The sequence below is a fragment of the Dipteris shenzhenensis genome, chromosome 9, assembly GCF_047967505.1.
Source record: "Dipteris shenzhenensis isolate YYH24624 ecotype China chromosome 9, Dip_SZ_1.0, whole genome shotgun sequence".
NCBI classification, from domain to species: domain Eukaryota; kingdom Viridiplantae; phylum Streptophyta; class Polypodiopsida; order Gleicheniales; family Dipteridaceae; genus Dipteris; species Dipteris shenzhenensis.
Genome location: NC_141604.1, coordinates 23005478 through 23032357, shown reverse-complemented (window position 1 = coordinate 23032357; position 26880 = coordinate 23005478). Strand labels below are relative to the sequence as shown.

General features: G+C 42.5%; 1 protein-coding gene across 1 annotated transcript in view; it reads left to right on the top strand.

Annotated features, from left to right (window-relative positions):
• Positions 1-26880, top strand: part of PTAC3 (plastid transcriptionally active 3) — a 145275-nt gene that overhangs the window by 46299 nt on the left and 72096 nt on the right. The window contains exons 5-7 of the mRNA XM_087379130.1: positions 4616-4691; positions 4853-4930; positions 16384-16541. Coding sequence (XP_087235256.1) covers positions 4616-4691; positions 4853-4930; positions 16384-16541 — 312 coding nt within the window. The remainder of the gene's footprint in view (positions 1-4615; positions 4692-4852; positions 4931-16383; positions 16542-26880) is intronic.

Genomic DNA, 26880 nt, shown 5'->3' with positions numbered 1-26880 from the left:
ATCTAGAATTTCTGAAGTAAAGAGGAAGCGACGCACGTAACTAGGAGTCTAGTAGATGAAAGTGAAAGGCTAAGCGCCCATCAAGTGAAGTCCTATGTACGTGATGGGAGGGGGATTTTTCCGACTGCATGCTTGGCACAAAGGGACTCCAGGTTTGGAAAGGATAAGCTCTGAGTGCTCTGGGGTTACAGCTACGTGGTGAATTTAGATCGAATGGGAGAGAAGGGCTATTGCGGACGCTGCTGGTTATCTTCACGTAAGGGAGTTTGTGAGCTTGTGTGCGCTGAGAAGACCTTGGGTTGGAGATCTCCAGAGATAGTGAGCTGTTTGTAGTCTGAGCATGGCTACCACACAGGCAGGATGGTCATCGTTTGCACGTGAGCTGATGCACAGAAGATCATCTAAAGGACTGTTGGTGGCGCTACGATGCAGCATGGAGTAATCTTAGCGACAAAGACTCCATGAATTCCGTATGCAAGAGATAGAGGGACGAAGAAATTGCAGGCTAAGGGCAATGGAACGTGACCTTCATCGATGATGGTTGTCCTAAAGGAGCTGGGCACTCTTCGTGGAAGAACATTAGATGATGCTTGCTGCAGATGTTCGTCAATCACTGATCTTCTGCTTTGTGAGGGAAGAGAAGCTATCCTAAAGGAATTGGAAGCCTCTTTGACATGGTTGTGATCTTATGCCGATTTGATCGTGGGAGATTTTTGGGTACTGATAGAGAAGGACTGTTGGTGGCGCTGTTGCAGCTTTGTGGGAGTTACGAGCTGTTGTTCTTGATGGAAGCTTAGGAATGTGGGCTGTGGGTTCATAGTATTCTGAGTCTGACTGTTCTCTGAGTTTTGGGGGGAAGTTCAGTTCTAAGTTTATCTATTTCGGGCTGTGTAGTCTTTTGGCTCTCTTTGAGTTTGTGTGATCCATGTTTCAGTTTTTGTGGGGGGTTTGTCTCGGTGCCTAATACAAAGACAAATGCTCTGGTACCTGGTTCATAAGCTCATCATCTACGAGCCCACATTGCAGCTGATCCCTATGAAGTCTCAGCTATCTGACGTGGTCAAGTACATAATTCCTAGTTGTCTTTCCTTTTTTTTTCCTTATCAACGTCATAGATATGTGATAAAATGGAATGCACGTCAAGCTGTAGCGGGGATGATCCAAACTCGGCCTAGATGATCTGATGGGGAAGCGGCAGCTTACTACGAATTATCCGTATAGCAGAAGAACGTGTAGGCGTTCCACTCGAGCCTAGTCTGTATTTGAGAGATCTAGCCCCCAAAAAGGGCTGCCATACACCCAGTTGGTCTGGCCAACGACACGAATAGAAGAGCCTTGGTCCCAGGGTCTTGGAAGTGTGAGTGGAAGCACTGTCTCTCCAACCTAGCCAGCGAGGCATATCCTCTACTTAGATGGGCCTGCATCGCCGGTCTCATCATGAAGATAGGGCTAGAAAAGAGAACCCCTCGGAAATGTGTAGGACGAAACAATCTCAACCGGTGATCCATCAAAGGTGAACTGCTCTCTATGCATGGCTGCTCTGGATGTATTGAAGATCATAACCTTGGTCTTACGAAGATTGACCTTCACATCATGCGAAGGACTGTAGTGCATCTAAATTTCTCTGGAGGCCCTCCGCAGACCTCCGCAGAGGAAGATAGGAGTACCACATCATCTGCGCACAGTAAAATCTGAATCAAAGTGCTAGAAAGAGAGCATCCAGCTTCCCTAGTGTCTGCATAAATGTCTCAAGCTCATCTATGTAGAGGCCAAATAGGGTTGGTAAGAAAGGACACCCCTGTTTCACTCCAATAGTGCTCATGATCTCATCTGTCCACCCCGTTCTTGCTGTCCGGACCCTACCACCTTTAGGAGGCCTCGTGGGCCATGAGACAAAATACAGCCAAAAAAAAGTAGCTACAACATCTGGGTATCAGAGAGTTGTGGGAGTGCATATGTACCTCCTGTAGAGTGCATAGAGCAGCTCCAAAATTATTATAAAACATAGCTATGTTCTAGTCCTGTGGTGGATGACCTTCCATTACAGCAGTTTGAGACCGAGAGTCTTTAAGCGTAGATTTTTCCCTAATCAATACTTGTTCCTCCCTATAGACTGCTCATTTGCCTGCTTTCCTGGCTTCCTTAACTTTGGCAGGTTCAATGACTCTTTGTTTCACCTGAGTCAGAGTGAGCTCCTCAGATATCCTTATCTTTGTGTCCTTCAGCTTGTGGGTTTGTGTGAAATTCTTTACCCTTGCTGCCTTGCCTTCAAAAAAGACTCATGCCTGTTCCCTTTGCGTGATATTCCATATGTCATCAGAACCCATTCAACTTGTGGTATTTTCTCCTTGGGCCGATTGATTTGTCTCCTGTGGACTACTCCTCATCAAACCAGCCATCGACAATTCCCCCTTACGTAAGATCAATCTATTATTTTCTCTAGCTTCCTGCTCTTTCACTTGTACATAGAGGTCAGCTTGTCCACTGTGTTACTGACATTGGCGATCATCTCGTGTTTCATAGACCTCACCTGAGTGGTGATCATTTCTAGACCGAAGAAACAGCTATGGTGCTGGGGGGGATGTGTTACATTTATTTAGTACTTCTTTGATGATTTCCTGCTTTCTATTGTTTTCCATGTCGTGAATTCTCCTTTCCATAGCTGCAAGTCGGAGCTTGAGCTCTCGGATTTCCTGTTTGCAGATAACAAATCTGCTCCTGCAGTTTTGAGGTAGTCTTCTGTCTCTGATATGTCTTTGAGTAGGTGTGGGTGTCGGGGCAGCTACAACAGCTGAATAGGAATATCGGTTGGTGGGGGTTGAGGCAGCAAAAGTCTTCGTCTTCAGGAAATCCATGATGGCCTGCAATTGTCTGGGCACCCCTCTGTAGCTAGCGTCTGAGTGCAGCTGGGGGTTGAGCCTTACTTGGAGTAGACGAGAGAGTTGGAATGGAGGCTTGAGCATCTGGGCAACGAGCTAGAGCAACTGAATGACTGGCGACTGTCTATCAACGGACTGCTGGGGCGGTGATGGATTGACAGGACTGAGAGAGCTAATGAGTATTTGTGGGTGTGTGAAGACAGCCTGTGAGTTTGGCCACCTGGTTCAGCCTTACTCGGAGTAGACGAAAGAGTTGGAATCGAGGCTTGAGCGTCTGGGCAAAGAGCTAGAGCAACTGAATGACGGGCTACTGTCTGTCAACGGACTGCTGGGGTGGTGATTGATCCACAGGACTGAGAGAGCTAATGAGATCTAATGGAGTATGTGTGGGCATGTTCCTGGATTCATCTAGATATGTGCTTGAGCAACGCTCGACAATGGGCCTGTTGGAACAGCGATCAACATGAGGTTAACGGAGATCTGTTGGAACGAGGATCGATGAGCTAATGAGATCTAATGGAGATCTGTTGGAGCTTGATGAAAGACCTGCTGCAGCGATAATTGACGGGAGGTTAAGAGGGGTGGGGAGATAAAGGGGTTTTGGGGGAAGGGATGATGATGATTATTGCTTTATCATCCACGGGGACCAAGCACGGTTTATGACAATACTTCTCTGGAAGGTCTCTTGTCTCATACCTCTTGTGTCTGGGTGAATCTAATGCTGAGTCTTTTGTAATAATATGGAATCTCATTGAGATGATGCTGAGTCTACTAAGAAAGCTTGTACTCCCACGTTTACTTCATGATTGGTGTCCATGTTTTCTTGTTTGTACTATCCCATCTTCCCATTCCACTCTTGAGACTGTAGGACACTGTCGGAAAGCAACTAATTATGCTCTTAATTTATCATGTGTTTGGAAAAATAGAGGAGAATATGTTTTAAATTAAGCTGCTGCCCATGAATTTACGAGGATGCTTTGCTAAGGAGAATGACTGTCAATGATGGAGTTGAGGTGGTGTTGTGTTGGGCCAAGTGCAAATCCTAACAACTTAGGGTATCCCGGACATAAAAATTAAAGATCACAGAACGTGCTTTTCAAAAGAGGCTCAGTCAAAAGACATGCGAATTTTTGAGCACCCATAATTTGCTTGTCATAAAAGACTCCAACTTAAAAGGCTTGAGATATTGATAGTTTGTTCTACTACAGTCTAAGCTCCCCTCAAGTAATGCATCGATGTTCTGTGCATGAGCGATTGCTAATTTCTATATGTGTTGGCTGGTAAATAGTTTCCCTCTTCCATTCTCTTGCTGTCATTACTTCTAGGTGTCTAGATTCACTAACTCGCACTAAGAAAGATTTAGGTAAATCACAAATGATGAGTGCGTGTCCATGACCGAGTAGTTGATCTCATAAAACAGTCGAGCTCATTTCCTGTCAATATAAATTTTTTACTATTGATAACACAAAAGGATGTTTTAAACAGTAGCTATTAATCCGAACATTGAGTGGAGAATCACCATTTAGATGCCATATTACCATGCTATGCTTTCGTTGTAGCCTTGAAATATCTAGATTTTAACAGAGCAGTGGATTTTACCAGCTGAAGTATCAGAATGCTAGTCACACTTATTTTTAACAAAGCACTGGATCTGTGCTATGCACCTAATTTGTGCTCATCTTTGGTTCGACTTGCTTTCAGGATTACAGCTTAATAAACATGGTTGTGGTTGGCAGATGATAAGAAACCTGACACCGAGTCATATAATTGGTTGTTTCAAGCTCAGATTAGATCTGATTCTGCTGGGGACAGGTTAATTTTTGTGAACTGAATAGTCTAGATTTACTTCGTTCAAGTTCCTTTTCACATTAACCTTTTTTAACTGTTTTTACTCTTCATAAAGTTTCTCTTCCACTATGTAATATTATATTTTAATGGAGTTCAAATTCACCGTGGTTTTATGAACATTGCAGAATTCAGCAAATCATAGATTTGCTTGGAATAATGGTCGAAGACTACAAGAGGGTGCTGCCCAATGCGAGGACTTATGCGTATGTGATTTTCTGGCCTAAGAGTGATAGTGAGTGGCATATTGTCTTTATAGGAATATTATATATAAAGCTAACATGTGATGAGAGGTATGATTCATCTCTGCTTATACGATTTTAATGACCTTAACTTGAATCTTATAAGCCTTACTATGGCAATGCATGATGGCGGGTATAGCCTTGGAGTTTATTTAAGTGAATAATCCATACTTTTGCTGGTAATGAATGGTTGTAACAATCTGCAATTTCAATTGCAATCTTTGTTCATTGGTATCACCATGTGGCTTATTTATCTTAACTTGTGTGGGGCATTCATCAAAGCAGTTACATGCCTCCAGCTTAGAGAGTGATGAAAAATCAGCGCATTGGTTTATCATGACTAATGATGATGCATATCTATATTATATTATAGAAATGACGCATACAAAGTGACAGCATACACCACACATCAATTAAGATACATGTAACAAAAAAATTGTAGGATTTTGGACTTTAGAACAACAAAAATCTTAATTTGTATGATTGGATATAGTCTAGTCTTATATGTATACGTACACATATATGTATGTATGTATATATGTGCACACATACATACATATACATATACATATACATATATGTGTGTGTGTGTGTGTTCAGCGCCTCCAAGCCCGGTTTCCCGCTGCTTGCTTTTAAAGCTCTTTTGGATCTTTGGCATTCACCCATGGAGAGCGGATTTTGATTTATTTTTCACATGGGTTCGCTACTGGGCACTCTGGATTTTGTGGAGAGACAAGAACCGCGGAGTATTTCGAGAGCTACTTCTTCCATGTTCTACTATTTCCGGATGTCACTCAGGCAATCCTTTTATTTTACAATTGCTTGTCAGTTCGTCAGATAGATTACAGTCTCTACTTGTCTTATAGTGAAGTTTTCTGAGCTTGTATTTGCTGATCTCCATTTTGGGGACAGCTTCTTGTAATATAGATATCCATGGATTTCACCCAAAAAAAAAAGTTTGTGAGACATGAATTTGATCTTTTCTTAACCTGGTTAGATATTGGGGCCTCTGTACTCTGTGGAAAGATATAAATCATAGAGTATTTGGAAATTCCACTTTCTCCAAGTTTCACTTTTCCGGATGTCACTCACGCAATCTCTTTATTATTGCCTCTCTGTTCACAAGAAAGATTCCTATTCCTCTGTCGACTTGTCTTATATTGAAATCTTCTGATGTTTGAAATCGCATGTTCCCTCTTTGGGGACTGCTTTTTGCAATATAGAAAGACATGGATTTCACTAAAAAGTGTGTGTGTATCTGAATTTGTATGATTGGATATAAAGGTATACATACATATACATACACACACACACCTTTTTTTGGGTGAAAACTTTGATTGATTATATTACAAGTATAGTCACCTCAGAAAAGAGGCGCTAGAAAATACATCAATTGAAGATCTCAGTATAAGCCAAATATACATCCTGATCTATTTGGCGAGTTTGCAAGCAATCAAAGAAAGATTGGTGTAGAGAACGCTTACAGAAAGCAAACAAAGAAAAATTGGGATTACTAAAGACTTTACAATTGCGGTCTATCCATAAAGTTCAAAGTGCCTAATTGTGAGCCCAATTGCGGTCTGTACATACACACACACACATGAAGGTGTGAAGTGAAGAGAGAGAGAGTGAGAGTGCAGGTACAGGACAAGTCGAGGAAGAAGTCACGTCAAACTTACATTGATGGATAAGGTTCCTAAACACAAGTACAAAGTACTTGTATCTAGGCCTAGGACTAAGTGTCCTAGGTGTCACATAGGACTAGGTGTCCTATGTGGCATAGAAGGCACTAACACTATAAGTGCTTACACTTATGCCTACAAGGCACACACCATGGCCTATAGGGCATCACTAGAACCACCAAAAGATGGCCTACAAACCCCCCTTCATGGGATGGGCTGAAGTACTCTGGAAACGTTTCAGAATACCTGGTAGTTTCTAGTCATGGTGGCACATGTTCATCCAAAAGGATATAGCCACCTATGAATGTACAAGGAATGTTAGATCATGCAACAAAGGGAACCAAGTGTAAAGCCTGTCGAAAGACTTCGAACTTGGGACGAGGAAGTGCCTTTGTAAACATATCTACGATGTTGTTCTCTGTGGGAAGATAAGACAACTCTCTGTCTCCTGTTGACAGCCGCTCCCTGACACATCCCAGCACTCCTGAAACCCTTGATCTGCAAAACAACCACACACAACATCAGATCTGAGCAGGCTGCTCACCACCCAACCATAACATCTACGGGATGTGATCCCGAATCAGAAGACGTCCCCTCCGAGCCACGAGCTGAGCTACTGGCACGAACTCCCAATCAGATCCAGACCAGCCTGGTGTCCCATACCACTAGGTGGCGCTGTGAAGCCCTGGATCTGCCACTGGGCCTTGGGCTACGCTAAGATGCAGGCGCGCGTCCGCGACTCAATCCAGGATCAGACCTGGCACCTGGGAACGAGACTTGCTCCCAACTGCACACCGAGAACTGAACCCCCTGGGCCTCTTTTATAGACTCGGGCCCCGGCGCCAAAAATAGCGAAGACCTATAAATAGTTCGTACCCTTGCCACTCAACCCGAGAATCAAGCCTGCCTAGCTCTAAGCCTCCCCAGGCTAACCTGAGCTAGTTCTGTGTACCTAGTACACGTCAGATACCAATCCGTGCACATGACATACTCCCCCTCCTCTAAGAACTCACTCCTGAGTTCGCTAAGAAATCTGGAAATGTTCTTTGGAAGTTTTGTAATGTCTCCCATGTTGCATCCTCCTCAACACGATCCTTCCACTTAATCTTGTATTCCGTGATAGTACGATTTCGAATCTGTCTTTCACGAAATTCAAGAATACACTCAGGTTCGTGAGGAATAAAAGTCAAATCTGTAACTTCTATAATCTCATGAGGAGAAACAAGTTGATCATCTGCACCCAAGACTTCTTTCAGTCTACTGACATGAAAGACTGGATGTACTTTAACATCAGGAGGCAATAAGTCGATATGCAACTGGTCCAATTCTTTTAATGACCTTGAATGGGCCACAGTATCTGGGGGATAATTTCGGAACCAAACCAGTACTTAGGCTCTTGGATTCCTTAGGAATTCGCAAATATACCATCGTTCCTTCAGAGAACTCTCTAGGTGAACGATGTCTATTAGCATAAAATCTGTCCCGATCTTGGGCACTTCGAATAGACTCCTTGGCAAACTGCAACATTTCCTGCATGTCTTGCAAGAAGTTCTTAGCAGCATCATTTTGAATCCCTTTTAATCCAACCATAACTGGTGACTTAGGTTGAAACCCGTACATAAGCATAAAAGGACTGTAACCCGTACTAGAATGCTTTGCACTGTTGTAAGCAAATTCAATCATAGGTAGATAATCTTCCCATGAAGACTGTCTCTTAGATACATATGCCCGAAGCATGTCTTCAACCAACTGGTTGACCTTCTCTGTACTGCCATCGGATTGTGCATGATCCGAGGAACTCATACTTAGAGTAGTTTCCAACTTCTCAAATACAAGTGTCCAAAAGTTACTTGTAAACTTTGAGTCCCTGTCACTGACTATGTCAGATGGCAAACCATACAGCTTGAACAAGTGGTCCATAAACTCGTGAGCCAACTGAACAGCTGAAATAGTTGTTCTTGTAGGTAAGAATCTAGCCATTTTTGTCAAACGGTCGACTATGACCCAAATAGAGTCATGACCCTTGCGCGTTCGAGGCAAACCAGTAATAAAATCCATGGAAATACTTTCCCATTTATTACCTGGAATCTGTAAAGGCTGTAATAAGCCCGCGCTTCTAAGGCGTTCAGCCTTAGTAACCTGACAAACTCGGCAACCTACTACATAGTTCTCAATAAATGCACGCATGTTAGGCCAATAAAAGGTATGCTTCACAAGAGACAGGGTCCTATGTATACCTGGATGTCCCGCACTAGGAGCATCATGACACTCCTAGAGAATCTTGGATTTAAGGTCCAGAACATCAGGCACACAAATCTTTTCATTCCGGAACAGCAAGCCGTTCCTAATCATCCACTGACCTCCCGCCGCCTGTATCCTAGGTGGCACAATCCCTGAGTCCTGGTCAACCATGGAGCTCCCATCCTGGACTCTCTGCCAATAAGAACTGAAATGACTATCAGTTGCGTATAGCCCCTTGTCCACTAGCTTTTAACCATCGTGGCTCGATCTTTCCTAGCTACTAGCACGTATTTCACTGGTCGGCCCGAACCTTCTTCTGTTCCACTCATCACCAGTCCTTCCTTTCTTTCCGCTCATTACCAGCGCTAGGCTCCCTTCCTTCTCATGACCTATAGTCACCAGGAGACCGACGTACCTTTTCCACGCTAATTGGTTGCACAGTGTGTATACATACATACATACATACACACACACTCACACATATATAAGGGGGATGAGGCACTCATTCATCAGCAATCCCACCCACAATGGAATAACTCTTGTAGATCCCTCCCCTACTCCTCGCCATCCCCCCTTGCTGGCCTTTTTCCCTCACTTGCTCTCGTGCCCCTTTTCCTCTACCTCTTGCCTTCTATTTTCCTGCCTTGCTTGCCTTTGTTCTTGGTTTGTTTTTATAGGAGCCTCTTTGTTTCTATTTTAAAGTTGCTTCTCTTCCCCTTTGCACCCTTTGGGCCCATCCCTTGTCCTTCTAGGTTTTTTGGTCCAAAGCAACGTATTTGAGAATTTGTTTAGCTCTTTGAGTTGGTGTTTTGAAGTCTAGTTAGAGAGGCTCTTATGGCAACACCTTGACCCTAATGTCCCTAGAATATCAGCAACCCCTTCCCAAGGAGAAATAATAGGTTGAGTGCTTGTAGAGGAGTTGCAGGCACATTGTTGGCCTCACTTCCATGCTGCATTGGTTTTAGGCGAGCCTTCCACTTAAGGAAGACCACATATTGGACATCATTGTCTATGGGCGAGGGGTTTTCCTACTCTACCTCCCAAGGTGTGGCCTTCATCCTTGCTTGATATCCCGTTCCATGTCATGCACATACTTCACCTAGGCAATGGTTGGATTTGCTTCACATGGTCTGCTATCAGGATCCGTGGTATGTGGTGTGTGTGGATGATATCAATGGAGTGTGTTGTGTTGGTTGGAGGATGGATACACTAAAGAAAAGATAGGTGTGATCAGCTTGAAGTGGTGGTTGAAAACCAGATAAGTCAATGATGTGTGCTGCGAAGGTAGGGGATCCCATGAGTTAGTCAATTAGGCTAGAGCCCCATTGTGGAAAGCAAGTAAATCCACTTGAAAAGGACCATCAATCCAAACCATTATAGATGATAAGGTCATGTATCCTACCCGTATCCAAGAAAGAGTATTCATATGAGGTGACTTGGGGCTCACCTATTTGCAGGTCTCATCCAGATTAACATTAGGCAATAGAATAGAATGATCTCAAAAATCAAGAAAGAAGCAATACATATTACGTAGCCGTCCATGCATTGAAGTCCCTAACAAGGAGGACTTTCCCACGGCTCGAGAAATCCATGATGTTTTGGACATAGAATTATGTATGTGAAGACCTCATCCTCCTCACAGAATCTCTAGCAAATTGTGAGGTCTCAAGCGAAATAGCATACTGCAATGAAAAGGTCATATCGAGAGATGCGTCAGATCTGAATCTAAAGAAATCTAGAATATGTCAGATCCAAATCTAAAAAAAATTAGAATCTGGAGATGCTAGAGGGCTTGAGGGGGAGACACATATGAGATGTGGCTAAGGTGAGCCTGATGGTAGGTGGGAAGGGGGACGGGCGACAAGAAGCTTGAGTACTATGGGGGGCAAAAGGGGGAGCTTTAGGGCTTGGCTTGGAAGGAGGCTAATGCTAATGATGTGATGCTGACGCTAATGTTGATGTTGATGTCAATGTTGATGCTAATATTGATAACAAAGCCGTTGACCATGTTGATGCCAAGGTCATGGTTGAGGTTAAGGCTACCATGACTACAGGGCGGAGGCTATAGGCTTCTGTATGACAGTGCTATCAGTTTGCAGTCCGATGCGTATCCGTTGATTATTAATGTCATCAATTTAGTGAGTTTTTTCAGTCAGATAGCACCGACCAACAGGACTCACGGGGAAGGCGGCTGTGAGGACCTAAGCTAGAGATACGCCAAACTTGCCAGTGAACTGAGGCCCAGATCATAGTTGCTTCCACCGGAGTATGACATGGTTCGTTGAGTTTTGCGGTGCCAGGTCATTGACGAGTTAGCTTGACTTTGATGATCTCCCTTGTAGTTGAAGAGGAGTCAAGTCTCTTGTGTTAGGGCAAGTTGTGGGTCACACTTTAGTAGGAGGTGAAGCACTTTCGAAGGAAAAGCGAAGCAAGTGCTACAAATGCGGGAACAAAGGGCATCTGGCAAGAGATTGTCAGTTCAAAGGAAAAGCAAAGGATCAAGACTCGGAGCGAGACTCATCTTCCTAGTTAGGTGGTTCAAAGGCAGTAATGGCTGCCAAGGGTCGTTACATGGTACCATCCTTGTAACAATAAAGACAGAACCCCCGCCCGGGTCACAACCAGAGAGGCATGTGGGAGGGAGTGCGGGCTGATAATGGCCCCCATCATGTTGAAAGTCTGGCAAGCAAAGAAAGAGTATGGAGCTATGGACCAAGTATGTACAACGTTGTTGCTTGATGTCGCAGAGACTATGGACCCGGTGTGGTCCGGAGCTCGTTGTTCAAGGTTCCTAGACGTGATGTGTTCACATGAGGATATCGATTGTGGTTGGTCCCACAAATTATTATACCCCTCATTAGAAACTCAGTGCAGACTCATACATATCCTTTGCTGGTTCGAGGTGGCATTATGGTTCAAGGATCCATGCTATTTGGTGCTCTCTCTGATGTGAATCAAGTAGGTGCGTTGCTGGAGGGTCCATGGTTGCATCTTCATTGGCTTGCTTCTTTAGATTATTGTGCTCACCATGAGCTGCAGAGAGGGTGCTAGAGTTTGGCATCTTATAGTTAGAGGGCTATATTGTGGGTGTGCCCTCCCGGAGAGGATAGGCTAGGAAGAGGCTTGGTTAGGTTTGTTTAGCTGGCAGGTAGGGCTGAGTTGGGAGCCTGAATTGGGCCCTGACTAGGGCGGGTCATTGACTTGCTTGCTTTGGTCAACCCAACCTAACCTGGCCCAACTAGTGTCGGGTCAGCCAATGGGCTGATCAGGTCATTTCAATCTCACTCGATGAATTTTGAAGAGATGTGGTGAGAAAGGTGCAAAGAAAGAAGAAGAGGCATTGTATAACTCCATCGAGAAGCGTGTTCAAATTTCAAAATATTGAGGAGTTCATAAATCAAATTTTTTATTAGGGTGGATGAGAAGATAGTTAGGCCATGGAACCAAGGCATGACGGTCACAGTCATGGACTGAAAAGTCACCGCCAAATAGACTCCCCTATAGAGTAAGCAAGTTGTAATAATACGAGATGTAGAAGCAGGAAGAAGAACTTGGATAGATGGGCTTATATGGCCAATCGATACTTTCGCCCTTGGAACAAATGACTATCAAGGATCACTTTCCAATTCCAAGGATATATGATATCTTGGATCAGTTGGGGAAGCATCTGTTTTGAGCCAGTTCGATCTCAAGAACATTTATCGTCTAGTACGAATAGCTCATTTGGATCTACAAAAGACCACTTTCAAAACTGCATGAAGAGTGCATGAGTATTGTGTTGTTTGGATTTAGTAATGCACTGGCAGCTATGGTTAACTGGATGAAAGAACATCTCAACCAGATCAGAAATTTGTGGATGCATTCATCGATGATATCATAATTTTCAGCACATCAGAAGAGGAGCATAAAGAACACTTAAAGATGGTAGCAGATTTCAGATTTTTAGATCACCTGATTCGTAAAGGTAAAGTTAAAATGGACCTTGAGAAGCTGAAGGTGATTTTGAAGAGTCCGGACCTTAAATATTCTTATGAAGTGAGGTTGTTTCTATGTATGTGTTCTTATGACATAAGATTTATCCATAATTTTTCTCACAAGGCTTTACTTTTATATGATCTAATGCCCCGAACGGAGTGGACTGATTTAGAAAAAATGAGTTGAAGCAAGCTCTTATTTCTGGGCCATGCCAGATCTTTTGAAATGTCTTGTGGTGAATGCTGATCAAGTGGTGGATGCATAGGAGGTAACTTGTTGGATGATGGATATTCCAAGAAAGAAAATGTTTTGGCTGATGTTTTATATAGAAGGCCACATGTTAATGCCATTAGTATTGCATATCATGAAGAGGTAGAAGCTTATGCAAGATCATTATAAAGATGACTCAGGTTTTTCCAAGATTAAGACAGCCTTTAACAAGGTGAAGGGCATAAGGACTTTATTATATTCAAGATGCATACCTATGGATGCAACATTTATCCATTAACTAGACGAGAGAGTCAGAATCTTTGCTTCTGTTATTAAGTGCTTTAACTTGACAAAGAGCGAAATATGACTGGACCAATGGCCAAGGATTGCTTCAGCTGTCACCATTTCTTGAAGCTTCATGGGAGAGTGTATCCATGGATTTTTATGAAGTTTTTGTACAATGAACATGGGCATGACATGGTTTGAAAATTGTTGATAGATATACCAAACAAGCATATTTTATTGCTTGAAGGAAGAATATAAAAGCTACATAGGCAGCTTCATTTTACATCAAACATATCTTTGTTCATGATTGATTTCTCAAGCCTATAGTATCAGATTGGTATAATAAGTTTACTTAACTTTTGGGGGGATTTATTTGTGACTTGGGTACAAAAATACTAGAGTTTTCTACTTCTTATCGATTTCAGATGGTTGGACAACACTAACAAAACGTTATTAGAACTGTGGGAAGCTATATGAGTGACCAACAAGGTCTTTGGTCGAAGTATTTACTTACATTAGAGTTATCCTACCATAATGTGGTCCATTCTTCTCTTAGTAGAGCAAAAGAGTGACAGAGATGATGTATGGCAAAACTCTGTCTTTTGTAATTGTCTGAAAACAGTCTTTGCAGCTGATTGGTGTATAGAGGATCACAAATTGTCATATGATTTAGTTTGGAAGCATATCCTTCAAGCCCAAAACTGTCAGATATTGGCTGTAAATAAGCGAGGGAGGGCAATGAAGTTTACTGAAGGTGATTGGATGTTTCTACATCTCAACAATAAAAAGGTGAAGATGAACATTGATAACAATAGTGTGTATGTGAAGATGTGTTTGAAGCTTATGGTTCTTTCCGGATTCCACAAAGGATCCATAATGTGTCTTTTCTCTTACTTTCATCATATTCGTGTATTTGTAATGCATTCCATGTTAGTTTACTTGTTCCTGGTGATGCAAAGTGAAGGACCAAGAAGAGATGGTTGTTCTAGAACAAATTTTGTGACAGCAAAGATGCCTGTGGTAGAGGTGGGAAGAAAGTAAGTATTTTACTGAAGCTTTGGCATTATCCTACCACGGATGCAAACTGTGTGATCAAAGCATTTTTATAATAACCTCATCATATTCAGTCGCACGAGGAAGCAGTCTTAAAATCTATGGATTTTCCATGTGGCTTTTTGAGGACAAGTATGTTTATTCATTTATTCTCTTTCATACATGTACAGAATCATGTGTGCGCGCTCCTTTGTGTGTGTGATAGGACGTGCACATGGTGGCCACCGTTCTGAGGCCTGACTTAAGGATTTCTCATTGAGATCTGACAAGTCGGCGTACATGTATCTTTTGTGGAGGAGTATTTGCATGTCTTCACCCATTGTACATGATGTTGCTCGGGTCCTGTGTTTGTGGATATACGTCTTTGGCTTGAGTTGCATCCATAGTGGAGAAAGATATGAAAGTAGTACTTTTATAAAAAGGATAAAAAGCACATCGCCCTTTTCTGAAAGCACATCTTCAATCAGCTGCTGGAACCATGTGAGACAGAGTTTGCATACTTCCAAATTTATTAGCTGAGAGATTAAAAAAATAAATAAATTGGGGGGGGGGGGGGTCATGAGGATAATGGTGAGTGAAGAACGGGGCAGGTGGAAATCGGGACAAGTAGATCAAACAATGGAAGTGCAGTCCAGTATACTGGAAACTCCTTTTCTAATAATGCAAATGGATAGTTGCAATAAGTAAATCTCATGTGAAACTCTGTGTATTGGTAAAAGAGAGGATGCTACAAGGGAATTGGTGCATGAATTCATCGATCAAATGTAGACGTGGTGCTTGAAATAAAGTCTACGGATGTGGCATTTTTTATAGGCTATTGGAAAATTGTGTAAAGAGAAGTGGGACATTGCTGGTTTTGTATCAGTATCCTTAAATGGAGGGGCAGGTCTCAGCATCAGGCTGGGTGGATGCAAGGTATTGAAATATTTTTTCAAGAACCCTTGATTGAAAGATTTCCTTAGATATTTGAATTGCGGGGAACCTCATAGACCATTTGAGCATGTATAGGCTCGAAATGAAAAAAAATTTTTGTCCTCTTGCAAGGGATAAACAACCTGCAAGAGACAAATCAAGGATACACGTCTGTACAAGGGGTGGAGAGAATTTGGTGCAAGTGTCCCAGATTGACAAGAATTTTTGATGCGTGTCTTTTAACAGGGACACTGCACCTCTCCATCTGAGAGAATAAGCACCTTCTCTTTGATCCACACTGAAAGGAGAAATGGTTTAAAACCATCAACAGCTAGGTCGGTCTACATGCATAGCAGCTATGCCTTGTTACAAAGTCTAGGGGTAACAGAGCAGGAGGTCGGAATTCAATGGAAAAGGACAAGGATCGATTGGTGGTTCTTGAACAGGTGCTTGAAGGAGGAGTTCCATTATGATTGCAGTGCACCTCCCATGAGGAAGAAGACAAAGCTCATTCACCTGTGCTCATTATGAGTGAGCATAGGCAGTCGCATGAATCATGATGGATATTGAATGATTCATCTTTGCTCAACATTCTATTGTCCATTTAGTCACTGGTTACATGATAAAATTGCGTTCCATTTTTCAAGATTTCAGATTGTATTTTTATGATTTGTTTAAGGCAGTTGTGAAGTTGCCAGCTGCAATGTGTCTCTTGTGTTTGAGATCTAGATTCTACACTTTAGAAGTGAGCATTGGACATTGATTATTAATATTTGTGTTGGATAGTATGTTTCACTTTTATGTTTGATGTTAGCTCTTTAGTTGCATATTGTTTTGGGGTCACGGTTCTTCCACTAGGCCCTTTCCAACATCATATTCAATGTGTTTAAACTGTAAATGTTGTTGTGGTGGGCTTCCCATGAGAGGGGTTTTTATTATGTATATTTGTAATACTTGTCTTGCATAGGCAATACATCTGTATTTTAAACTAGTCTGATATGTTTTAATTGTATAAAGTGCAATAATGTGCACAGTGATGAAAGCTTCTTATGGGTGCAGGCTCCTTACAGAATGCTTCACAAAGTATAATATTGGCGATGAGGCGATTCGTCATTTCCGTGCACTCTCAAAAATTTCTGGAGGAATGCAGCTACTCCACAATGATGGAAAGAATGGGGATCCACTCTCTTTGTATTTGCGACTTCTTTGTCTACAAGGTGAGCAATCGTTTTATTTTTGGAACTTTCTTTTGGAAAATAAGATTCCTTCTGCCAACAATGCATCCCCCAAAGATCCTGAAGAGATGCATGAAATGAAGTGGAAGCAAATGAATTCCTCTCATTTGTTCATTTTGTTTTCAATTTGAAATTGAGTTTTGTGGCTTAGGTTTCTTATTTGACCTGAATCGTCAATTAAGTTGACTTTACACCCTCTTTCATCACAAAAGATTGCCGTTAATGTCATATGCTTTTTTGCTTGATAGAGTATGCATGGTAATGAATCATGATTGTAGAATACAGCTAGTGTTTGCCGGCTGTTCTAGCTAAATGATATTACTATCCTTCTTAACACATGGAGCACCCAGTGCCACCCCTAAGTTGAGTACTTTCTATTAATACCTATTGCACCTTGGACTTAGGACTAGAACTAACTGTCCTCACTATCCTAACAAGGCACTAAACCAACCTTTAGCCACTTAAGCTCACTATCAGGCCACTAAAACCTAATAATTAATGACCTCTGCCTTACTCCTATCTTCCTAGCTCACAAAGTGGGCCTAGGGATAATGTTACATAATACCATCATTGATGTAACATCTCCTTCGAGTTGACTTTTTCGACAATATTGTTAGGAAACCGTTTCTTTGAGTTTGCTTACACTTTCCCATGTAGCAATCTTTTTTGAACCAGCATTTCACTTTACTAAATACTCATGAATAATTGTATGGCACCTACATCTTTCTTTAACATCAAGAATTCTTTCTAGCTCATGATGGACCCAACTGTTTTGAGGGTGCTCAAGAAAATGAGCATCCGATGAGATCCATGTGGGTTGTTTTGGATTCAATCTGCAAAAGCAACACATGGGATATGGTGGAGTTGTCCATAGGCAAAAAGGCTATTGGGGCAAAGTGGGTTTACAAGGTGAAAAGAATTCTGATGTTACCATTGATAGGTACAAAGCAAGGCTAGCTGCTAAAGGCTATTCCCAGCAAAATTGGATAGATTATGACGATATCTTCGCCCTTACTTCCAAGATGACAACTATCAGATGTGTTATAACATTTGCTGTTCATTTCAGTTGGAAAGTGCATCAGCTAGACAGTAATGGGGACTTACAAAAGGAAGTCTTTTGGAGTCAGCCCTCTGGATTTGTGAGGCCTGGACAAGAAGGTAGCGTGTGTAAGCTGTGTAAAGCATTGTATGGTCTCAAACAAGCTCCACGTGCTTGGTATGAGCAGATATACACTTATTTAACCAGCCAGGGTTTGAAGAACAGTCCAACTTAAAGTACCCTCTATGTGAAGAGAGACAAAGGGGATTTGATCATAATCATCCTTTATGTGGATGATTGCGCACCTATGAGGATAGAATTACAGAATTCAAGACGATCTTGAAGCTCATTTGAGATGTTAGATTTGGGACTCATGCATTATTATGTGGGAACAGTCAGAAGAGGGAATTGCAATGAGATAGCCCAAGTATATACAAGGGCTGCTACTGTAGGGGTAATTTCGTAGCCAAGGTATGTAGAAACTAGGCATAGAGTCCTATTATGAGTGTCCCTAAGTTTGTGAGTGCGCATGTACCCTTAGGTGGCCACTTGCCCACGTGTCTAGATTAGATTAGCCTTTGATTTGATTCGTGTGTAACCTTATCTGTGAGGTAGATGTGTGGTTGGAGATAAGGCTTGCCCAATCGATAAATGAGGCATCCATTGTGCTCGCAAGAGATCAATCAACACGAGTGTTTTTACCTCTTTCCTTGTGCATAATGTGATCACACACGTCTCTTATCCGTGAGGATCTATTACAGCTACACACATTCCGGACTTGGCTGGGCCCAAGTGATCTTTCAGTGAAGCTGGGCTTCTACAGAGATCACTTCTTACATATCACAGCGGAGGGTTTCATTGATTCACCAGGGTTCACTCAGATTTACTTACCCCACTCACTGAGGATCTCTCTTGGGCAATTCCGGGTCTCTTCACATAGACTTCGTATTGAGCGCGGCAGAGCAGAGAGACTACCTAGGGAGAGGTGGCTATGCACTTTGTGTGACATGCAGCAGGTTGAGACAGAGGAACACTTCATCTTCAAGTGTCTTGTTTACTATGAGATTCGAGGACGTTTCTATTGCCTCTCAGAGACAGCTATGGGGTTTTGGCCCGATTCATCTCCTACCCAGACCATCGATGTTTGGCAGGTTTCGTTCATGAGGCACTCAGACACCGCGAGAGGATGCTTCAAGCACGGAGACAAGAGTAGACTTTTTCCTTGGCTGATCCCTCTCAGAGCTCTATCACAGAGTTTTTCTAGCCAAATCATATGGACACCCATGAGACGAGGCCTCGACATGATCGTGACCCAGAGCCTATGACCCAACAGCTCAGACAGAGGGTTGACACACAGATCACACTTGGGGACATCCCCTCCATGTTTAGAGTCGGGTCTCGCCCGAGGGGGGTCACAGTAGCCCTGGTTAGATGCATAGCTATGACGAGGAGATATGCCAGGGCTGCACCTTTGAGTGGCCGACATCACTTTATCGCCGATTTCAAGCCCCCATTGCCTCATCCACCCTGATTTCTTGATGGTTTGCATTGGTGTGGATGCTCGTTTAGTAGCTCCACCACCACAACTCATTTGTACGAGGTTTTTCACTGTCTCATAGATCCATCGGTCTTCTGAAGACTTTAATAAAATTTCTTTCTTTCTTTCTTTCTTTCTTCTTTCTCCCACAATTGGTATCAGAGCTGCCTCCATGCCTTTAAAAATCTTTGGCATTCAATTTACTCCTCTTCTAGCTCACACTGTTGCTTAGGTTGTTGGTTGTTCACGTGTTCATGCAGCTCACGATGTCTGTTAGTTTGCTAGTTATTCACGCTCAGTTCCCATTTATTTTGTTCATGCTATTCAGAATCGTAGCCATATTGGAAAAGCTTTGAGCAACATGAGAAGAGAAACTCGTCGAACGACTAAGCAGAGGTTCGAACAAAGGGTTGAAGACATTAGTGCCACTCCTGCTGAAACTAGATCAACTATATATATGGAAGATCCAACTTGAGCGGAGATGACTACTATTGCGCACTAGATTGCTAGTCTACAGCTCAGATATTGCCTTTTTGTCTAGTGTGTTTGGAGCAGTTTTAGATTCTCTTTCCCCTTCATATAGCAGATGCAAACTTTTGCGCAAATGTCTCCTATGGTTAACACCTGTCTTATAGAACCCTTTTGTTTTAGTTTCCCTTTTGTAATCGTTGGTCTACGGAGCAATCTCTTAGCAAACATTAGAGATCCCACCGTCCCTTGCTCCCATATAGCACGCAAGGTGTAGATGATATCTTGCCAAATGACAATGAGGGTGGTTGCCTTGTGGACCTATTGACCTTCCATCACCAAACTGCAACGAGTGACCCGAATGTTCCAAGTAGTGATGCTAACACTATCTCCCAACATTGTCCTCAGGTGAAGATATAGGATACTGGTTGGAGGAAGGAGTCGCGTCCTACATAGTTCCTTTTTTCTTGTAACCTGTAGAATGGTGTAGTTGTGTAAATTGAGAAGATAGGATCCCCATCTTCACCTAGGCTGCCATGCCCCAAGTGAAATCTCGTTGCATTTTCTGTGTCTTGGCCATGATCTGGAGGGTCAAAAGCCTGTGCTCTCTGCAGCAAATCCTCAAGTAGTGCAGGATTGTCTCGAGGTCTCTATCCGCACACCCGTGGCACCTCTTGTCCACTTGCATTTGCTCCAACCATGGAGCAATGGGCAAGCTCCCATGGGCCACCATCCAAAAGAAATACATAATCTTTCATGGCTGGGGGCACAATCGCAATTAAAAATTTGGAACTGACCTCCTGGGGCACTCGCTACCGACCTAGTGCGGTTGGTCTGGGTGGCTGCCTTGACTTGAAGACAATGGTTGTTACTTTTTCTTACACAACTTCTTTTGAATGAATATCTTATATTGTTTCAATAGAATGTGAATAAATAATTTATAATTTACATTCACTCATTCTTACAATTTCTTTCAAAATAATACTAAATATTCTTTTAGGAGAATGTGAATGAATGATTTGCATTTACAATCACTTATTCTTGAACTTTCTTTTGAACGAATATTGTATATTCTTTTAAGAGAATGTGAATGAATGGATGAAATATAAAGATTGTTGTACTTGTCATTGAATGGATGTATCTACAATCTTGTATTCTTGAAAGTTTGTTTGGATGTATATTTATTTCTTTCAATGAAATATCTATTGTATCATGTTTCTTTTGCATACGCAAGTAATGATTTGTGTCGTTTATGTTTTTAAGTAATATTTTATTTGCCGTTTATGTTTTTGCATGCAACTTCAAAAGCATGGTGCGCGGCAAGATTTGGTCATATGTGATGGAGATACAGAAAGTGCATGCCTCAGTCTTTTTCTTGCAGTGTAAATATTGTGGACACAAGTCCATGGGTGGTGCTACTCGCATCAAGCAACATTTTTTAGGAATTAGCAATGAACATAGAAGATGATGATTCCATGCTTTGATACCACTGAAACCTTCTCGCCTCCAAAATTTGCAGCCAAACACAGCTGCTAACTTTTGAATTCTATCTACTAGACTCATGCGAAGGAGCTTGAATTTGACAAACTAGCTGGAATTCAAATCGGAGTTGAAGGAGAGAGAGAAAGGGAACATTGCACACGCACTAGGGGGCACAAATAAGGGCTGAAAACCCGGTCTTTTTTTCAATAGAAAACTGTTTACAAATTGGCTCACAGTGGAGCATGAATTTGATAAAACTTGAATTCTGAAACAAAGAGTTAGAAACTCTACAATTTATAGACTAGGGGCAGCCATACTATTTTTGGCTTTGCCCTAAAAGCTGGAGCTTTCAGCTAGATAAAACTGGCACCAAAAAAGCTGTGATTTGTGATTCTACTCCATGTGGGACCCTCCTAAAAGCTGGTCGTCCACCTTGGCACACGTTTCCCCTTAAAACATGGGACTTTTTGCACTCTTCAAGATCTTGCAACAAATAAAACAATATCCAACACACTTTAATCTCATTAGAGGCTAGCTAATGCATGCATTCTAGTTCTTGGACTAATCCCAGTCCTTTGTACGATGCACATTGAACAATGCAAAAACAAAGGGAAAGAAACTTGCTCTAGTTGACTAAAGTCAACCTTCTTTGACAGGAGTCGAAGAAACAAAGATTTCTTTCTAATTTCTTGGGATAAGTACAATTTCATGAAAGCCTGATTTGATTCTATGGTCCCAAACGAATCACTGCTATGGCTAGACTCAAGCCTCGTCTGTCGTGCGAGAAAGCGAGATAAAAAGTGACAGTGTGATCGTGGGTGATCCACAGTTCCTTCCCTTGCTGCCCTAGCCATTCCTCCATCATACGGAACATCTAGTCCAACATCCTAAGGTCAAAGGGAAGGGGGTTCCACTGCTCATCTCGTACGGTTGCAAAGTGGAAGCCCCAAAAGGGATGGGAGGGGCAAGGTAGTTCCATGCTCCAAGCCTCCAAAACTCTCGTGGAAGGATGCCCTAGGTGGGGCTTCGGTCCGAGAGATTGAGAAAGAAATGAGGAAGCCTCCTTTTCCGGCTCGTTGTAGAGGCCGTGCCTTTCATTGGTGAAGGGGCGGACAGGGGCTGTGATGTGAAGTTGTGATCGGGCAAGAGGGCCTAGGCACAGGGGGAAGTTGAGAAATTGGAGAGGGATGGTGGGAGGAGGGAGGGGTTGAGGCTGCGTGGGGTTTGGGGGGGGGGGATGTTTGGGGAGATCACCTTGTTGTTCTACATAACCCACAAGGATGCATTTCATAGAGTTGAATCTAGCTTTCACGTCTTCACATTTGCCTTCTATACATATGCAGTGCATCCGAACACTGAAATGCTTACTTGTGGATTTGATACTTGCAAAAGCTTCTTCTGAGATCATATTTCACAACATTCGCAGGTGCACTATTTAGCAAGTAAACATTTGTATTTACAGCCTACACCCAAAATGGTGTGGTTATAGTTCTGTCTTTGAGCAGTGCGTTGGTCCACCAAGCACTGCAAGACTTTCCTAACAACAATATTTTTCTGAGCTGCATATAAGATCTGTAGTCACATCCACTATCGTCATTGAGAATTTTTATCCTTGTACTTGGATGATTCTGCATTTTGCTTTAAACCTTTTAAATAGAAAAATATGTCTGACTTGTGTGCCATCATGTTCACTTAAGTCTTTGTGGAGTACAAGTATGAAGGTGATAAAGTACATAGCACTACCTCTCTATGGTTGCCAATATCGCTCATTGCACAAGTTTCAGAACATCTGCTGCTCTTTTGGTCCAGCCTTTCGGAAACCTCTTTATGCCGTTTTCTACAACAACAGGCTTGGTAACTTGCTTAACATTCTCTAATCCGTGCAGCAGATCGTACATCATCTAAAATATTTTAGCATTGCCACATTGTAGTTAGGGTGTCCATACCTTTTGTGCCTGCTTAATATTCTCTAATCCGTGCAGCAGATCGTACATCATCTACAATATTTTAGCATTGCCAAATTGTAGTTATGGTGTTCATACCTTTTGTGCCTTCTCATCGTTTGAAGCATATGCATATACTATAGTGATTGCAGCAGTCATAGTAAAGATCACCATGTGTAGGCTATCTCATGGGCTATCCATTGATGCCACTTATACCTTGGTATGAGCCTTGTAGGCCTAGTTATAGTCAGTTAGGACTATTGGTACAGTCAGTTTATGTGTACCATCTAGGCCAGTTAGGACACTTAGTCCAGTTCATGGTTGACATGTACAATCACGTTCGATACGTACCGTTCGATATTAGTGTGGTACTAAACGAACTAAACAATCTTAGGTGTATGTCCGATGGTACGTTCGATACCTAGGTACTTGTACAAGCTTTAAAACTTGTACAAACATGTTATATAGGTGCTTGATGGAGATAAAGAGGGAGAGAGATGAAGATGCTTGATGTAGCTTGAGCCTCATCACTTGTTGGAGATGGAGAGGGGAGAGTAGCGACTCAAAGTCGGAGGTAGATGCATAGTGTGAGATCATAGTGAGAGGAGAGGGGGTTTATATGGAACCTTGCTATCTAGGAGGCCCAAAATCAGTTTCGCAGAACCACCACCAATAACAAAACCAGCCATCCAAAACAAACAAACGCACCCATTTATTAAAACAAAATCATACAGAACCTTATAGAATAGCATGGAACGTACGGGACGTTCCATACATCGAACGAGAGCAACCATGGTCCAATTAGGGCAGTTAGCCCTAGGGTTGTGTTATGTTGGCTCTCCCTTGAGTCTCCACACTTTAGTTTTGCAGCAATCTATTACAGCATCTCGTTTTTCTCCATTGTGCTTCCATTGCTTCCAACACCCAATAGTGGTATGAGAGCAGGTTGGGAATCCATTCCCTCAACCATTGACAGCTTTCCCAAGCTGTTTGGTAGCCAGCCTTTGGAGCTCTCGTTCTTGCTGGTCTTGCTGGTTTTCACACTCCCACGAATGTTTGAGACCTTTCCAAGCACTTATGTTGTGAAAAACCTCATTTTGTCACGAGAAGACCGCACTTTGGAGCAACTCTTGCGAAGGGAAATGTTTTTCAGTGCATTTTCCAGCCTGCTGCAGCAAAAAATGACCACACGCGAGCATTTACAACATTCCTGTCCGGTTTGTCAGAGTTTCAGTACATTCACTGTAGTACGGGTTGCCTCGAGGTGCGCGCCAATCATGTCTCAGATTTTCCAGCATTTTGGAGTTGTCTCGAGCTGCGTGCCAGTATTTTGGAGCTGCCTTGAGCTGCGTGCCAGCATTTCGGAGCTGCCTCGAGCTGCGTGCCGGCGTTTGGAGCCATTCGGAGTTGCTGAATTGATCTGGAGACTTCTCTTTGAGCTCTTCCCTCCTCATTTGGCATCCCTTTGCCTTGGGCTGCGAGCTTCTCTCCATTGGATCTCTTTCTCTCCATTTCTACGTGTTCTCCTCCTCGAGGGAGCACTTCTTTTGCTGTAATTCTCATTTCCAGCCCTCATTTGCTCGCTTTCAGAGCCTGTCACTGTTGTACATCATTGGGTAAGCCGTTGTTGCATTGGCTTTTTCCAATTTTTGCTTCATTTGCATTTTGGAAAGGCCTCGTGTTGCCTTGGAAGGCCTCGTGTTGCCTTTGGGGATTTTTCTTGCAATAGGTACACCTCGGGACAGCAGAGTATTTTGCAGACATAAGCTTTGAAGCTTGGGCAATTTTATGGCACTTGATTATGAGAGGTTGCCTTTCTCTCATTTGCTTTGCCAGTTGGTACATTTGCCTTGTATTTCAACACCATGTTTGGTGGCAAAGATGATTTGTTTGGGTTGATTGGGGCCGATGACAAGCTTGATGGCACCAATTATCCCATGTGGTCATACATGATGGGACATGTTTTGGTTGCCAAGAATCTATGGCATATTGTTTCAGGTTTTGAGGCCAGGCCTAGACGCACTATTACTGGTGCTACACCTACAGCCTCTGCTTCTTCAGTCTTCAGGTGATGGTTCCAGTGCTACAGCCAGGACTCTTGCACCTCCTGCTCCAGGTGCTTTGCCTCCTTCACAGGAGCAAATTTAGTGGGATGGTCGTGATACCAAAGCACATGCCTTGATTGCTCTTTCAGTGAAACGGGTTATAATCCCTCATATTCGGTCTTGCAAGACAGCTAAGCAAACATGGGATCAGCTTGCATCTTTGTATCAGGTGTGGAATGAGGTTGCCTATCTCCGTAGGCAATTGAAAGATTTAAAGCTTGATGAGGGTGGTAACATGGATGCCTATCTTTTAATGTGAAGGATTTGAAAGAGCAGTTGGCCAACATTGATGAGATTATGTTTGATTCTCAGCTGGTTTCTAATACCCTTGATGGGTTTTCTGATTCATATCAAGGCTTTGCTACTACATTGAGGTTGGTTGCAGGGGGTGATGCCAATCATTTCTCATTTGACCATTTTGTTGCTCTTCTTCTTCAAGAGGAGCAAAGTCGTGTGAATCGCAATGCTACTATGGCTAGTGATCAAGCATTTGCTGCCCATCATAAACACAAAGGTAGAGGCAAGGTTTCAGCTGGAAAGCCCTCTCATTCCCATGCTGATCATTCACATGGTGCCTCTTCTTCAGGGGATAACAAAAAGAAGAAGAGATGTAAGTATTGCAGGAAACCTGGGCATGATATTTTTGAATGTAGGAAGCGCATAGCATCTGAAAAGAAAAAGAAAGAGTCTGGTCTTGTAGTATCTAGTTCTTCTAGTGCAGAAAATCGACATGAGTCCGTTAATTTCGCACAAGACCACCATTGGGCTTTCTGTTACAAAAAGAGAGAGTGAGAGAGTAGGAAGCAAGAGAGCTGAACGTAGTGCTTGTGAGTACTAAGGGAGAAAGATCAGAGTGTGTGACCAAGAGAGCAAGAGAGTAGGAGAGTGAGAGCTGAAAGCAATAGTTGCAATAGAAGAGTGTAATATAACTGAAGAGTGGGATAGGTTTTGTCTAAGTGACAAAACCTTATCCTTCACTAACCGTAGTTAGGGAACTAACTGTGGTTAAGGGGAAAAACCTCTAAAATGAGGGAAAAGTGTCCCTAACCTACTTATTATATTACATTGGTCACTGCTAAATTATAACATAAGAGTCATCATTACAAGTGGCTGTAATATCCGGAGCAGCCAACTGAGAGTCTGAAATGCAAGACAAGAAGGCATAGTCGTGTTCCACAAAGTTGGTTGTAGCTTCCTCATTGTCAGATGCATGAGGAGCTGAATCTGAAACAGCCATAGCGGAGCTGTTTTTCTTTTCTTTTGCAAGCCTCTTCTTGCATTCTCCAATGTAATGACCTTGCTTTTTGCAGTAATGACATGTACCCTTCTCCAGATAAGATGTCACTTCTATAATTGAGTACATTGAAATCATCCACATTTGAAGTGATAGAGCCTGGCACATGGGCATGCTTTTTAGGTCCTTTGATATTGTAGTATACCTTGTCTTTATTATTGAAAACCATGTGCCTCTTTCTCATGTTTAAAAATTGCATGCTCCATCTCATATTCTTGCCTACCTCATAGTAGGGATCACATAAGGATGTTATGTTATCAACCATACCATCATCAGTGACTTTTAGAATCCTCATCTGTGCAAATGACCATTGCTCCACTTGTTCAAATCCCAATACTTCACCTTCTGCTACAGTCTTATTTGCAAATGATCTCATTTGTAAAATGTCCCCTATAGTAAAATCCAAGGTGGTGCACTTTGTATTCTTGATAATGTCTGTTGCATAAGTCTCAT